We start from the raw sequence: 13,395 nt of genomic DNA, 5'->3' as shown, positions 1-13,395 counted from the left end.
CTGCGAGCCACAACTACTGAAGCCCACGCACCTAGAGCCTGTGCTCCGCAGCAAGAGAAGCCACCGCTATGAAAAGCCCGTGCACCACAACAAAGAGTAGCCCCCGTTCGCCACAACTAGAGAAAGCCCGCATGCAGCAATGAAGACCTAACGCAGCCAAAAATAAAATAAATAAATTTATTTTTTTAAAAAAAGAACAAAGCTGGAGGCATAACCCTCCCAGACTTCAGACAATACTACAAAGCTACAGTAATCAAAATAGCATGGTATTGGCACAATGGAACAAAATAGAGATCCCAGAAATAAACCCACACACCTATGGTCAATTAATCTCCGACAAGGTAGCAAGAATATACAATGGAGAAAAGACAGTCTCTTCAGCAAGTAGTGATGGGAAAGTTGGACAGCTGCATGTAAATCAATGAAGTTCGAACACTGCCTCACACCATACGCAAAAACAAACTCAAAATAGCTTCAAGACTTAAATATAGGACTATAGGGACTTCCCTGGTGGCGCAGTTGTTAAAAATCCGCCTGCCAACGCAGGGGACACAGGTTTGAGCCCTGGTCCGGGAAGATCCCACATGTTGCAGAGCAACTAGGCCCGTGAGCCACAACTACTGAGCCTGCGCTCTAGAGCCCACGAGCCGCAACAACTGAGCCCACATGCTGCAACTACTGAAGCCCACACGCCTAGAGCTCATGCTCTGCAATGGCACCGAGGAGCCACTGCAATGACAACACTGCACACTGTGACAAAGAGTAGCCCCCGCTCGCTGCAACTAGAGAAAGCCCCTGTGCAACAAAGAAGACCCAATGCAGCCAAAAATAAAAATAAATTTTAAAGTAATTAAAAAAAAAGACTATAAATGATACCATAAAACTCCTAGAAGAGAACATAGGCAAAACATTCTCTGACATAAATCATAGCAACGTTTTCTTAGGTAAGTCTCCCAGGCAATAGAAATAAAAGCAAAAATAAACAAATGGGACCTAATCAAATTTACAAGCTTTTACACAGCAAAGGAAACCAGGGGGGAAGGGTTGGGGGAAGGGATAGTTAGGGAGTTTGGGATCAATATGTAAACACTGCTATATTTAAAATGGATAACCAACGAGGACCTACTGTATGGCACAGGGAACTCTGCTCAATGTTATGTGGCAGCCTGGATGGGAGGGGAGTTTGGGGGAGAATGGATATATGTATAAGTATGGCTGAGTCACTTTGCTGTGCACCTGAAACTATCATAACATTGTTAATCAGCTATACTCCAATATAAAATTAAAAGTTTTTAAAAAACATTAAGAAACTATTATAAATTAGAGTACAGGGACATGAAAATTAAATCAAAGTGTGATCCTGTATTGGATCAGTTGAAATGGAATGGATAATTCTATGATCTATTTAACTATCTAAAGAATACTACTGAAAGTATTCTGAAATCAGAGAAAACAGGCAAAAAAAATTAAAGTGAATAAAAAATTATGCAAATAAAAAAGCAAGGTAGGGAGTTCTCTGGTGGTTAGGATTCCAGGCTTTCACTGCCGTGGCTTGGGTTCAATCCCTGGTCAGGGAACTTAGATCCCACAAGCCTCAGCATGGCTCAAAAAAAAAAAAAAAAAGAAAAAGAAAAAGAAAGGTAATAATTAACTCCAAGAAAAACAAAAAAATTCACATGCTAATAATGCAAACACTATTAATTTAACTGAAATGTGATAAAAATTATATTAGAAATATGGGGATAAAGGAAATGGTCAGGAAAGTGGTGTAAAAAGCTAAATTCTCATTTACCCTAACAGGAAGTTAACTGAGAATATCTAAAATTAATAAATCACGAAAAACAGTATGAAGTATATTATTCAGAAATATAGCAGTAAATACCAGAAAAAATAGCTAAAAGTCAAAAGCATTCACCTCTGAGGAACAGCAATGAAGGTGGCGAACTGTTTGTTGTGTTTTCATTTTTAAGCTTTTGAGTATTAACTGAATTTTTAACTATGTATGTGTATATTATTTTGATTTAAAAACTAAAAATCATTTCTTTTTAAATAAGGAAGAAATATATCCCAAAACAGCTGGCAAATAGGGAGGAGAAAACAAAATTAAACATTTATTAAAAGTACCAAAGTATAGGGCTTCCCTGGTGGCACAGTGGTTGAGAGTCCGCCTGCCGATGCAGGGGACGCGGGTTCGTGCCCTGGTCTGGGAAGATCCCACATGCCGCGGAGCAGCTGGGCCCGTGAGCCATGGCCGCTGAGCCTGAGCGTCCGGAGCCTGTGCATCCGGAGCCTGTGCGTCTGGAGCCTGTGCTCCGCAACGGGAGAGGCCACAACAGTGAGAGGCCCGCGTACCGCAAAAAAAAAAAAAAAAAGTACCAAAGTATAGACCCATTTCAAGTTAAGGATAAACAGACCCACATTTATCAACAGTCCCTGAGCAATAGTTTATCACAGCACAGAACAGCTATTCATTTACATTAAAAAATAACATCAAAACAAGCTAAATTGTTTCCGGTCTACTCTGTTTAATAGGGCAAGGAAGATTGATGCATTTTGGAAATACTATCATCAAAAAATGGTTAAAATAGTAAAGATTCATCACCTAAAGGAGTAAGCTTTGGATATCTGGAATAAAAACCTATTGGTTCTCTGATGGTGCCAGATAAATGAGTTTAGGCAAAAAAGCTTATTGTTACAGAAAGTATAGATGATACATAAAGATTATTGGGACACTAACAATCAATTTCAGATTTTTGTCTTCTTCATTTTAAGATCCATCAACCAGTTTTCTTTAGACTGCCTGGGCTGGTTTGGGCCAAGATCTAGTCAATATGTAGTCTGCCAGTGATGTAGGTAAATAAGATAGAGGGATGAAGAAAAATTGAGCATCCCAGCCAGCTGAGTATCGAGTGCGGGGATGCACAGATGTCACGGCATGTTCCATACAGTCAGTAACCAGGTTCAGGTTTGTGCTACAACTCAACAACCCTTGTTTCAGGAGATCGTGATCTGTATACAAAAAGAAAAATGGTGGTCAGCAATCTTATTGCTTATATTTTTAAGATCCTGTTGCTTGCAGTCACAGAAGTCTAACTACATTTAATTGCCACAAGGATTAGGCCAATCAGACCTGTGCTTCCCAATATAACAGCCACTAGCCACATGTAGCTAATGAGCACTTAAAATACAGCTACCATGACTGAAAACTGAATTTTTGGGCAGGTGGGAGGTGTTGCCGCGCAGCACAGCTTGCAGTGTCTTAGTTCCCCAACCAGCAACTGAAGCCGGGCCCCAGCAGTGAAAGCGCCAAGTCCTAACCACTGGACTGCCAGAGAATTCCCTGAAAACCGAATTTTTAAATTTAATTAATTTTAATTTTAAAACTCAATTCTGTTATTGGAAAACTTTTAAATATGTTTGGAACAATATAGGTATGTGAATCTACTTTTTCAACTGGAAATTTTTTAACATCTTTATTGAGATAATTCACATTCATAAAAACCATCCATTTAAAGTATACAAATCAACGACTTTTAGTATATCCAGAGTTGTGCAACCATCATCACAATCTAAGTTTAGTACATTTTCATCATCCCAAAAAGAAACCCCATACCCATTAGCAATCACTCCCATTTCCTGCCAACCCACCCAGCCCTAGGCAACCACCAATCTACTTTCTGTCTCTATGGCTTGCCTTTTCTGGACACTTCATGTAAATAGAATCATACATTGTGGTCTTTTCTGACTGGCTTCTTTCAGGGGCAAAATGTTCTCAAGGTTCATCCTGTCATAGCATGGATCAGTACTTCATTTCTTTTAATTGCCAAGTAATATTCCATTGTAGGGCTATACCACATTTTGTTTACCCGTTCAACAGTCGATGGACATTTGAATTGTTTTCACTCTGGGGCTCTTATGAATAATGCTGCTGGTAACCATAAATTGTATTAATCCAAATACAGAAGAAGTACCTCCTAGGAAAATTTAGCATGCAAGTTGAGATGTGCTATAAGTGTAAAATACACACCAATTTTCAAAGACTAATAGGAAAAAGAATATAAAATATCTTATTAATAGCTTTTATATTGATAATAAATGTTGACATGATAGTATTTTGGATATATTGGTCTTAAATAAAATGTATTATTAAAATTTATTTAACCTGTTTCTTTTCCTTTTTTAAAAAGTAGCTACTAAAAAACTTAAGATTACATATGTAGCTCTCATATATCTGTTGGACAGCACTGATCTAGATTATTCTGATCCATGGACAAGTATATGAACAATTTCAACTCCTTAAATCATGAAATACATATATCCCTCCTTTTACATATGGTCACTTCTTAGTAAATTCTATTTTCCTTTGAGTTCTATTGCCAAACTACATGTACTCGCAAGGGGAAACGAATTCCCTAATAGTTTAAAACTTTAGGTGGAGAAGAGCTTAGAACAATGGCTGTGCCCCTGACATGTTAGGAACTGTAGTTCTCTAGCTTGAGTTCTGAGAGGCTGAGGAAGTTTTCTGTCAGCTTTTCCTTGTTCCAATTTCTCTCCCCTCTGTTGATGGTGACCCTCTTAGGGCTGATGCACCCAGAAGACAGGGTTGTAGGTCGGGACTCTTCTGTCTGCACATCCCCCTTCTTCTTTTCTCTGTACCGCAATATCACCCAAAGCCAGGGACAGGGTTACTGCTACCCACCACGGGGCCTTTTTGTGAAAGGGAAAAGAGAGCTGCTCCCTTTGCCCTTGGCAAGCTGCTGACTTCTCTGTGTGAAGAAAAAGCATCCCTTCCCCCTAGGAAGGTGCAGGTCCACACAGTGTGCATGACTTAATTCTACTTAGAGGACTGCCTTCCTTGTTCCCCCAAAACTGCCTCCTCCTCCAGATCATCAGAATGGCATTCTTACATGAAATTAAACCATCTCACTCCTACAAGGCTCCCAGGGCCTGCACATGAGGTCTAGCCTCTGGGAATGGCCAATAGGGCCCTGCAAATCCGGTCCTAACTCACTTACCTCTCCCCACCTATATATACCCTCCCTCCCCTCACAATAAAATGTGGAGTTTGTGGCTAGGCTGTTACCCAAAGGGTAGATAATATTGAAGGCTGAACTTTAGTTAAGCAGGCCCCCCACACCAGTCCTGACAAACTGTGGAGGAGCACCCCCTCCCAAGACCCAGAGGCTCCATGCCTCTAACCATGTAATACCTCCCTGGTGCTCAGGTGGCCAGGCTCACAGGTGGCAAGGCAGGGCAGGCCCTGGCCCTAGGCTGCCTATATGGCCTCTTCCTCAGCTACAACAGCCATCACCAAGCCAACCATGAAGGCACTGGGACCTTCCTGAACCCCTCTTGTCTTGGGAAGGCTTTGTTTAAGGAGCTTTTTTCTCAGAAGATCTACCAATCACTCTCCACCAACCCTCTTTGTCCTTCTCATGCAAGGTTATCCATTATACCATCAAAAGAAAAGCTCACAGGTATCAAAAAACTTCTGTCCATAGGACTCCTTAATATGCACAGGGACTTCTTTCCAGACTTGTTTCATTGCCTCTGAGGACTTCTGCATATCTGTCATTCCTGTTCTGAAGTAGCCAGGCTCAACTATGCTGATTTTCACCCCAAAATGTTGAAGCTCACGCCTAGGAAAAAAAAATCCTCAAGTTAACTCCTCTGATTGAAAGATACCACAATTTCAATGTTCTCAGGGAAAAAACAAAACAAAACAAAAAATAGTTGTAAAAACACCTTTACTGAATATTTTAAAGAATAAAGAAATGGAAAGGAAAAAATTAAAATTTTAAACATCCCTAGATGCAACAATTGGGACATGATTATACAAACTACCATAACCGGGCTTCCCTGGTGGCACAGTGGTTGGGAGTCTGCCTGCCGATGCAGGGGACGCGGGTTCATGCCCCGGTCCGGGAGGATCCCGCATGCCGCGGAGCGGCTGGGCCCGTGGGCCATGGCAGCTGAGCCTGCGCGTCCGGAGCCTGTGCTCCACAGCGGGAGAGGCCACAATGGTGAGAGGCCCGTGTACCGCAAAAAACACAAACAAAAAAAAACCCCTCAAACTACCATAACCATTCAATCCCACACCCACTCATTTAACAGAGTTATTAAGTTTCTACCATGTGCTATACACTGGAAATATGAAAAATACAAGGAATAATAAAGAAAATTAGCATTTTTATGGCATCTACTGTGCTAAGTGTTTTACATGCACAATCTCAGTAAATTAAGACTCTGTTCACCACCCCAAAAAGCTCACAGTGGGTGAGTCTGACAAGTAAGCAAATAATTGCAATACAATTCAAAAGAATTTAAAGGAGAGGTATTCAAGGAGCTACATAAGTAGAGAGGAGGATGTAGATTTTCTGAGGGAGTCAGAGAAGGCTTCAGTGAGGAGAAAATGTTTCAGTTGAGCCTCGAAGGATAAAGAGGAAATTTCCCAGTGAGGAAAGAGGTGGAATGGAATACCAGGCAGCAGAAACTGCACACACAGAGCAGGGGGCTGTGCAAAATTACAGTGTGTTCAAAGATTGCAAGAGACCATTAGTGGAATATGATGTGGGCATTAAAATTACAGGCCATTGGTCATTCCAGAATATTTGGGTTAGTTCAAAAAACAGTTCCAAAAATACTTATCAGGAGCTGTGTATGTACCAGGCACTGTGCTAAGTGCTGCCTTCACCAAGTAAAGTAAGATGACATGGTGCACCATGTGAGAGGTATTCTCTCAGTACTCCAGGGACAGTGATGAGGGGTGCTCCCTGATCTAGAGGTTCAAGCAGCCTTACTCGAGAAGATGAAGCCCAAGCTGATGTCAAGGAGAAATGTTTGGAACCATGGTCCATAAGAAAGTAAAACATAAAGCATCATGAGCCTCTAAAGCCATGAGTGGTTCTCAAAGTGTACACCCCAGATCAACAGCATCAGCATCTGGGAGCTTGTTGGAAATGCAGATTATTGAGCCCCAGTCCAAACTTACAGTCAGAAACTCTGGGGGTGAGAACCAATAATCTGTCTGAACAAGCCCTTCAGGTGGCTCTGAGGCATGCTAAAAGTTAAGAACCACAGCTCTAAAGGAGAAGCCTCCCTTATCAAACCAAAACCTAAAACTTTCCAAGTCAGAGCTTCAGAAAATGATTCTCCAGGTGCCTGTGTGTGCTGGGGAAGAAGGAGGGGCTACGCAAGCCAGGGGTGCTTCAGCCCTCTACATTGCACTTCCCTTTGCAGCTTTCTCACAGATTCCCAACACACCACAATATCTCCAGCCCCTCTAAAACTCCAGTTCAAGTGTGGGACAAAACTTCCTTTTCCTGTTTAATCCTTAGCACAATTAAGGCAAACTGGAATTTTCTAAAGGAATTAGTGATTTAAAGGTTGGAAGGGCATATCTTTGTTCTTGGTCTGGGAATGAGTCAAGGAGTCCAAGAGTCATGAGTGGTAGTAAATCAGCAGGCAGCAGCCCTGTGGAAATAGACAGGATGTTGGGTAGGCAGAAAGCCAGTCAAGGTGCCTGCCACATAGTAACAATTCATGTAGTGTCCACTGTTATTTCCCTATTCCCTTCCTAAGCAGATAATATATGCACAATGTATTAGATATATACCAGTCATGGCATGTGGTAGGCTAAATAATGGCCCCCAAAGATATCAGGTCCTAATCCCCGGAACCTGTAAATGTTACCTTATGTGGCAAAGATTTTGCAAGTTTGATTGAGTTAAGGATCTTGAGATAGGAAAACTGTGCCAGATTATCTGGGTGCATCCTAAATGCAATCACAACTATCCTTATAAGAGAGGCAGAGGTAGATTTGAAGACCAACAGAGGAAGAGAAGGCAGCGTGATCATGAAAGCAGAGATTGGAGTGATGTGGCCACAAGCCAAGGAATGCTGGCGGCCACCAGAAGCTGGAAGAGGCAAGTCATGAGTTCTCTCCTAGAGCCTCTGGAAGGAACATGGCCCTGTCAACAACTGATTTTAGCCCAGTGATACTGATTTCAGACTTCTAGACTCCAGAACTGTGAGGGAATAAATATGTGTTGTTGTAGGACACCATACACCATAAATTACTTGTGGTAATTTATTACAGCAGCCATAGGAAGCTAATACATGGTGCCTATAATATTTATAGCTCATTTCCAAGTGAAACTGCCCTAGAGTCAGCCCCTGCTAAAGGAGAGTCTGTGCAGCACTATTTTGTACCATGTGACTGCACCCTCATGTCTATAGCTGACTGGACCAGGAATGGTACTTGATGGGAGGGGAGCCCCTCTCAGGACTAGATAGTGACTCTGTCTGTTATTACCTATATGGCCTTGGCAAACTACTGAACCTCTGTGCCTCAGTTTCCATAGATATAGTCAATACAATAAAGATAAAATAATTCCTTCCTGGGCTTCCCTGGTGGCGCAGTGGTTGAGAGTCCGCTTGCCGATGCAGGGGACGCGGATTGGTGCCCCGGTCTGGGAAGATCCCACATGCCGTGGAGCGGCTGGGCCCGTGAGCCATGGCCGCTGGGCCTGCGCGTCTGGAGCCTGGGCTCCGCAACAGGAGAGGCCACAACAGTGAGAGGCCCGCATACCGCAAAAAAAAAAAATAAATAAATAAAAATAATTCCTTCCTCATTGGGTTGCCATGAAAATTAAATGATTTATTAGATGAAAAGTACTCACAACAGTGCCTGACACATAATAAGTGCAAAAAATATCACATGATGTGGTGTCACCCGGCACACAAAAAATGAACTCAGCCAGTAGGAATCTCTGTCTCAGAAATTAAAATATAAGGGGGACTATAAAAAGAAGGAGCAGCTGATAGAGGGGCATGAAGCTGAAATGATGTATTTTAAAAAACCAGGAGGTAGAGGCAGGGCGATTAGGGATTGTGGCAAACTGAAGCTATAAGAAAGAAAAGAAGCTATTAGATAAAGAAAAGATATACAGAGTAAAGGGATGGAAAAAGTTAGTTAGAAGCAGATGAGCACCAGAAAGAGTCACTGTGAAGAAACGAGGACAGGTTTACTTTAAGGAGGAAAGAAGACAGTCATCCTCTCTCCAGAAATGAAATTTTCTTAAGGATAAGTCTTGAGAGTTAAAATGTGATGTGGTGGGCTTCCCTGGTGGCGCAGTGGTTGAGAGTCCGCCTGCCGATGCAGGGGACACGGGTTCGTGCCCCAGTCCGGGAAGATCCCACATGCCACGGAGCGGCTGGGCCCGTGAGCCATGGCCGCTGAGCCTGCGCGTCCGGAGCCTGTGCTCCGCAACGGGAGAGGCCACAACAGTGAAAGGCCCGCGTACCGCAAAAAAAAAACAAAAAAAAAACAAAAAAAAACAAAAAAAAACAACAAAAAAAAAATGTGATGTGGTGACAGTAGACAGAGACTTAGGGTCAAAACACAGGTCTGCCAAATCATGGTCGTTGCAGCTGAACTTTGAGAAAGATACCAAAATCTGAGCCTCAGTTTCCTGTATAAAACAGACTAGTAATAATACCTACACATCAGATTTTGGAAGTGATGAAATAAGATAATGCAGATGAGGGCTTCCATGGTGGCACAGTGGTTAAGAATCCGCCTGCCAATGCAGGGGACACGGGTTCAAGCCCTGGTCCGGGAAAATACCACATGCCACAGAGCAACTAAGCCCGTGCGCCACAACTATTGAGCCTGCGCTCTAGAGCCCGCAAGCCACAACTACTGAGCCCGTGTGCCACAACTACTGAGCCCACGTGCCACAACTACTGAAGCCTGTGTGCCTAGAGCCTGTGCTCCGCAGCAAGAGAAGCCCTAGTAATGAGAAGCCCGCGCGCCGCAATGAAGAGTAGCCCCCACTCGCCGCAACTAGAGAAAGCCTGTGCGCAGCAACAAAGACCCAACGCAGCCAAAAATAAAAATTTTTTTTAATTTTAAAAATTAAAAAAAAAAGATAATGTAGGTGAAATTGACTAGCATGGTGTCTAAGACATATTTAAGTGCTCAGTAGTTGCTTTTGTTTTAACCTGAGAGTTACCTCAGAATATCTGAAAAGGCTTCCACTCCATACTTGGTGGAACTGTAGACTCCTCCAAAGAAAGCAATTCTTCCCAGAATGCTGGAGACATTGACAATCCTCCCCTGTGCTCTCCTTACCAAGGGAAGCATGCTCAAGGTCACCTCTATCAAACCAATGAGGTTCACTTTGAGGGTATTCATACAGGCCTCAATCTTCAGCCACTCAGTGTAGCCATGTGGGTGAAAAGTGCCTGCGTTGTTGACCAGACCCCAGAGCCCTGAAACAATAAAAATCAAAGCAGGAGTTCAGTTTCACACAAAAACGACAGACTTCTACCTTGATCAATCTTCCTGCTGAAGACAACTAAAAATGCTAGACAAAACATATTTTTTCAATCTTCTTAAACACATCTATCACTAAGAAGGTAAAGGAAATTCAGGCCAAAAACTAAGAGAAGGCACAAATCCAGAGGATAAACAGAACCCTGATGCTAGCTTTTGATTCGAGGGAATTTGCCAACCAGTGTGAATTTGAACTTTAGTATTTATAGCATCAAAAAACATATACAGGGCTTCCCTGGTGGTGCAGTGGTTGAGAGTCTGCCTGCCGATGCAGGGGACATGGGTTCGTTCCCCGGTCCGCGAGGATCCCACATGCCGTGGAGCAGCTGGGCCCACGAGCCATGGCCGCTGAGCCTGCGCGTCCGGAGCCTGTGCTCCACAACGGGAGAGGACCCAACAGTGAGAGGCCCGCGTACGACAAAAAAATTTTAAAAATTTAAAAAAATAATAATAAAATAAAAAACATATACAATAAGGAGACATGAAGTCCAGAGCCCACCTAAGGTAGGCAGTCTAATAAAAGACACTTTCTGCATTAAACTGGAATCCTAAATGGCTACACTATCACTTTAGGGATAGAGATAGAAAGGACTTCCAAAGGACTGAAAGTAAAACTGCCTATCTTGAGCTCTGGTGTTGGGGGGAGGAGGGAAGAATCGGCCCCAAGGACCAAAAAGAAAAGAAGATGTGGTGGAGATGAGATAATAAGAGTCCTTCCTCCTTTAGATTTGGTGAGTTTGAGGTTCCAGCAGAATTTCCAGATGAGAAAGCCAGCAAGTAGTTGGGAATTCAGGGAAGAAATAATTTAGAAATCAAGGACAAAAAGGTAATAGGTTAAACTATGGGTAACTAGGGTCCATTCAACATTTGTTGAGCCCTTAACATGTACCAGACAGTATGTCGGAAACTGGAAATACAATAATGGGTAAGAGAGGTCCATGTCCTCAAGGAGCACACTCTCTAACAGATGGGAAAACAATAAAAATAATAATAACAGTACAGTAGAAATAAACCACTGTGCACAGCACAGAGGCTATAACTACCCATAACTCCTGACTCTAGAGTCAAGAACATCCTCAGGTAGGAATAATACTTTAAAGTCAATTTTCTAATTTAAAGTAAATTTTAAAAAAATAAACATTCTTCAATCCAAACAAAACAATTTTATTACTAGTTTGCAACTCCTAGGATGAATATATATTTAAGAGGTCCAATTATCAGGATCTATTGAATCATAAAACAAGTGGAGGAAAAAGAAGGGGATCAAAGAGGATTTGCATAATATCCAGAGAAAATGAAACTTAGAAAAGAGGATTTATCCATAATTGCCAAAAATTAAAACCAACAATGATGTCCTTCAGTAAGTGAATGGATAAACTGTGGTACATACAATGGAATATTATTCAGTGATAAAATGAAATGAGCTATCAAGCCACAGAAAAACATGGAGGGACATTAAATGCATATTGTTAAATGAAAGAAGCCAGTCTAAAAGACTTCATACAATATGATTCCAACTACATGACATTTGGAAAAAGGCAAAACTATGGAAACAGTAAAAAGCTGTGTAGTTGCAGGGTTTGGGGGGAGGTGGGGAGAGCAGAGGAGATGAATAGGTGGAACACAGAGGATTTTTAGGGCACTGAAATTATTCTACATTATATTGTACTATAACGGTAGACACAGGATATTTTACACTTGGCAAAACCCATAGAACCGTACAACACAAAGTGGATCCTAATGTAAACTAAGGACTTTAGTTAATGATAATGTATCAATATTGGTTTATCAATGTAATAAATGCACTACACCAACGCAAGATATTAATAACAGGAGAAACTGTAAGAGGGGGGTTGTATATGGGAACTCTGTACTTTTCAACTTTTCTATAAACCTATAACTGCTCTAAGAAATACAGTCTATTAATTACAAAAAGTAAAATAGGGCTTCCCTGGTGGCGCAGTGGTTGAGAGTCCGCCTGCTGATGCAGGGGACACGGGTTCGTGCCCCGGTCCGGGAAGATCCCACATGCCGCGGAGCGGCTGGGCCTGTGAGCCATGGCCACTGAGCCTGCGTGTCCAGAGCCTGTGCGCCACAACAGGAGAGGCCACAAGAGTGAGAGGCTCGCATACCGCAAAAAAAAAAAAAAAAAAAAAAAAAAGAAGACCAAAGGCTGACTTCCAGGGATGTCTATATTTTAGATAGTAGCCAAGGGAAGAAGAATCAGATTCTTAAGAACACCTTGAAAATTCTTCAGACATAAAGAACTGCGGTTATAATACTCCACTTGCAAGGTGAGATAACAGCCTCAAATCTACTGGGTTCATTTTTCAATGTAACATTGTTAAGGAAATGAAACACTGCAGAAGATCACAACTGTCCTTCAAATGACAAAGCCAGCTTTTCAAGCCCTGCTTTTGAGATTATATATATATATATATAATATATATACACATAAAACTTTAACATCTTCATTCCTAAGTAAATGAAAGAAGAAAATACTTCTCCATACCTCTGTCCCCAACACGCTCCTTCACCCACTCAGTGGCCGCAGCAATGCTCTCAGTCTTGGTGACGTCCAGGATCACCGTCTCCAACCTGTCTGATGTCTGGTTCCTCAGCTGCTCGGCCCCCTGCTCCGTCAAACACGCAGCCAGAACCCTCAAGCCTCGCAGGTCCAGCTGCCTGGCCAGCAGGTTCCCAAAGCCCGAGTCACAGCCCGTGATGAAGATGAACTTGTCCTGGAGGTGGCTCACCACCTGCCTCTCCCGGTACCAGCGCAGGAGGTAGTACAGGCCCACAAGGACCGCCAGGTACAGCCACATGGTGAGGGGACCTCCTTCGAAAGAAAAAGAAGAGGGACTTCCCTGGTGGCGCAGTGGCTAAGAATCCGCCTGCCAATGCAGGGGCACGGGTTCAAGCCCTGGTCCAGGAAGATCCCACATGCTGCGGAGCAACTAAGCCCGTGCGCCACAACTACTGAGCCTGCGTGCCACAACTACTGAAGCCCGCACGCCTAGAGGCCGTGCTCCGCAACAAGAGAAGCCGCTGCAATG

General features: G+C 42.7%; 1 protein-coding gene across 1 annotated transcript; it reads right to left on the bottom strand.

Moving 5' to 3' along the window:
- Positions 1 to 2,791: 2,791 nt before the first annotated feature.
- Positions 2,792 to 13,164, bottom strand: LOC307060864 (17-beta-hydroxysteroid dehydrogenase type 6; the record flags this gene model as incomplete). The annotated part of the gene is made up of 4 exons (XM_079715691.1): positions 2,792 to 3,009; positions 5,476 to 5,639; positions 10,017 to 10,275; positions 12,852 to 13,164. 4 exons carry the CDS (start codon positions 13,162 to 13,164, stop codon positions 2,792 to 2,794), a joined length of 954 nt encoding a protein of 317 aa, XP_079571817.1.
- Between the last annotated feature and the right edge of the window lie 231 nt (positions 13,165 to 13,395).

Source organism: Hyperoodon ampullatus (assembly GCF_949752795.1).
Source record: "Hyperoodon ampullatus genome assembly, chromosome: 11".
In the NCBI taxonomy this organism is placed as follows: domain Eukaryota; kingdom Metazoa; phylum Chordata; class Mammalia; order Artiodactyla; family Ziphiidae; genus Hyperoodon; species Hyperoodon ampullatus.
Note: the sequence above shows the minus strand (reverse complement) of the source record. Positions and strands in the feature narration are given on the sequence as shown.